A 2735-nucleotide genomic window follows, 5' to 3' on the forward strand; every position below is an offset into this window, starting at 1 on the left:
ATGGCTATGGCGTAGGGACGTGTTGTGGCCCGGTTGTTCACACGAAGGGTACGTGTGCTAAGCGTGGACGCCAACTTGTAGGAATAGAGTCTGTCGAGGGCGCGTGCTCTCGCGCTGTCGAATCCGGAAAAAAGAGCAGAGTCGAGAGGCCCATGAGCAGTTACCCGGCCGAGGACATGGGCGAGGAGAACGATGCGAGTGCAGGATGCAGCAAATGGTTCGATGGGCGTCGAGAATTCTCTACCTCAGATTCGCGCTGAGGTCATTCCTGGTTGGTCGCTTGCGGTTGCGGGAGTCGTTGTCGTCGGCACCAAGGTGTGGTTGTAGACTGTCGCAAAGAAGATCGCAGGGGTGTGATTAGGGGAGAGTGCGCTAGCGAGGGGTGCTACCTGTATAAACCGATAAGATAACATGTCGAAGAAAGTGGCGGGGCCTTTTCATTTTTCGTTTGCGCCTGCGATTCCTTCATACTGAAATCTACACTCACCGTCGTGGTGTCTGCATTCACAGCCTACGTCCCTCAACTTGCAACGACAGCGCGAAAATTTGAACCAATCCTTCAATCACAGGATCGGACGTCGCATAATTTAATTCCAGACTCAGGCCTTCCACCCGCACAGGAACCTAAACTCAACATGGCCAAAAGTGCAAGGGCGAGTACGCGGAAGGCGAACAACCGGAGGCTGAAGCAGAATGTCTTCGGTCCTGTTGAGTCTGCTCGAACGGAGCGTCTGTCGGCGAAGCTGTTGGAATTGGCTGCTCAGCCCAAGCCTCAAAAGGAGCAGGACACGACCATGGACGTGGAGGACCTTGATGGTAAGTCTTTTGTCATCGGTGAATGACAAGATTATGAGCCGTGGAAGAATCAGAGTAATTGACCGAGTATTGCAACCTTCTAGCTGAGATTGCGAATGAGCCCGCCGCTGAAGCTTCTGAGCCCGTGGAAGACTCCAGTATGCCGCTCCCTTTTTGCGAGGCCATCATACTTTGAAGGCCCAATTTCCCATATACTGACTTCGCAACAGATACGATGGACATTGAGGGCGCCAAGCCAGCAAGCAAGCCGAAGAGCGCTGGCAAGGTTCAGAAGAAGCGGAAGACGTCTAGGATTGTGTTCCCCAAGTACAAAGATCGTAAGGGCAAGAAATGAGTCGCCAATTGTCTTATTTGACAAGGGGAGTACGGAGTTCTAGTCAACTATTGAATATATTGTCTTCAAGTTCTGTGATACTGTGGCTAGGCTGGTTTGCTTAAAACATCATGGCTTGCCTGAGACCTGCTTCGCATGACTTCACTTCGATTTCTACATTTACATTGAACATCATGGTAAGCTGAAAGAAACTATTCGTGTTCAGACCTGACGTTGGAAGGGCATCTCCTGTAACAGGTCAGTTCACTCCAGCACAGATGACCAGGCACCTTGTAAGCCTGCTAAGGTACCTATATTTCCACTGGCGTGCCCCTGAAAGACCCGCTGGCAAAGCATGGAGACCCCAAAGTACACCCAATCAGAGTTCTCCACATGATGTAAGCGTACCCCCGACGAGTCCCCCTTGCAGGTCTCGTACACCTGTAAGTCAGACACGGCGACCAACCCGCGTCTCGTCTTCTTCCACTACCTAGGCACCTTACTTCAGCTTGTTCAACGCGGGTCATGGATGAGACTGGCATGCCTGTTATTTCGTTCGTTCAAAGGCAGCCTTTACACTCTTCCGCCAGGCACTTCTGTCCGACTGAATTCTCCAGGGCTCGTTCGTGAATTTCGCTCCCTGAGTGGCCCATCTTTACAGGCTTGCTTTCGTCTCACGCCTGTGGTATTGTACACCCTGATGGGCTCACCTCACGATGGGTTACAACAACACATCTCGTCTCGAGACGTTGTTTCTCGTGATAGCGAACTTGTTGATACCGGTGTCTATCATAGTATTCGCCACGGGATTTTTTCCGTACAAACCGTTCCTTTCTGGCCTGGCTCAGTATGAGGCGCTCGACTATGGCAGCCCTCCAGCAGCACCATTTGACCGCCTGGTCTTCATGGTCGTGGACGCTCTCCGAAGGTACCTTCCATCATGAGCACATACCTTTGAGTCCTCATCGCGCCGCTAATGCTCAGTCATTAGCGATTTCGTGTACACAGGAGACAGTGGATTTGAATTCACCCAAGAGTATGCCTGATTGTTCCCTTTCCGCCGATGCCTTGACGGCCGCAGTCATTGACATGACTGTCTAGTCTGATCCGCCGAGGACATGCATTGCCTTTCACTGCCAATGCTCGGTCTCCTACCATTACCATGCCGCGTATCAAGGCCATAACGACCGGCTCAATCCCATCTTTCCTCGACGTCATCCTCAATTTTGATGAAGGCGACACTTCATCCACCCTCGCAGCCCAGGACACATGGCTTGCCCAGATGAAAGCTAAGAAGTCCGGCAAGATGGTCATGTATGGCGATGATACATGGCTCAAGTTGTTTCCTGACACCTTTGATCGTGCCGATGGCACGTCTAGTTTCTTCGTCTCGGTAGGTTCATCACTGCGAAGTAGCCCGTTGGTCTGTAATCGTAGTGAGTCTGACGCTGACGGGAGGTAGGACTTCACCGAGGTTGATAACAACGTCACGAGGCACGTCCCAGACGAACTGCGTAATAAGGACTGGAGCACCATGTGCTTCACTATCTGGGCCTCGACCATATCGGCCACAAAGCTGGCCCTCCAGGTTTGTCGCATCCTCTGT

The 2735-nt window shown here is 52.0% G+C and overlaps 2 protein-coding genes across 2 annotated transcripts in view; both read left to right on the forward strand.

Moving 5' to 3' along the window:
- Positions 1-635: 635 nt before the first annotated feature.
- Positions 636-1231, forward strand: VDBG_08657 (conserved hypothetical protein; the record flags this gene model as incomplete). The annotated part of the gene is made up of 3 exons (XM_003000815.1): positions 636-816; positions 900-953; positions 1026-1231. 3 exons carry the CDS (start codon positions 636-638, stop codon positions 1148-1150), a joined length of 360 nt encoding a protein of 119 aa, XP_003000861.1.
- Positions 1232-1845: 614 nt separating this feature from the next.
- The window catches only part of VDBG_08658 (GPI ethanolamine phosphate transferase), a gene marked incomplete at both ends in the record, with an annotated part of 3159 nt that continues 2269 nt past the window's right edge, over positions 1846-2735 (forward strand). Inside the window, 3 exons of the mRNA XM_003000816.1 lie at positions 1846-2057; positions 2231-2522; positions 2592-2717. Coding sequence (XP_003000862.1) covers positions 1846-2057; positions 2231-2522; positions 2592-2717 — 630 coding nt within the window. The remainder of the gene's footprint in view (positions 2058-2230; positions 2523-2591; positions 2718-2735) is intronic.

Source organism: Verticillium alfalfae, genomic scaffold (genome assembly GCF_000150825.1).
Source record: "Verticillium alfalfae VaMs.102 supercont1.13 genomic scaffold, whole genome shotgun sequence".
Classification (NCBI taxonomy): domain Eukaryota; kingdom Fungi; phylum Ascomycota; class Sordariomycetes; order Glomerellales; family Plectosphaerellaceae; genus Verticillium; species Verticillium alfalfae.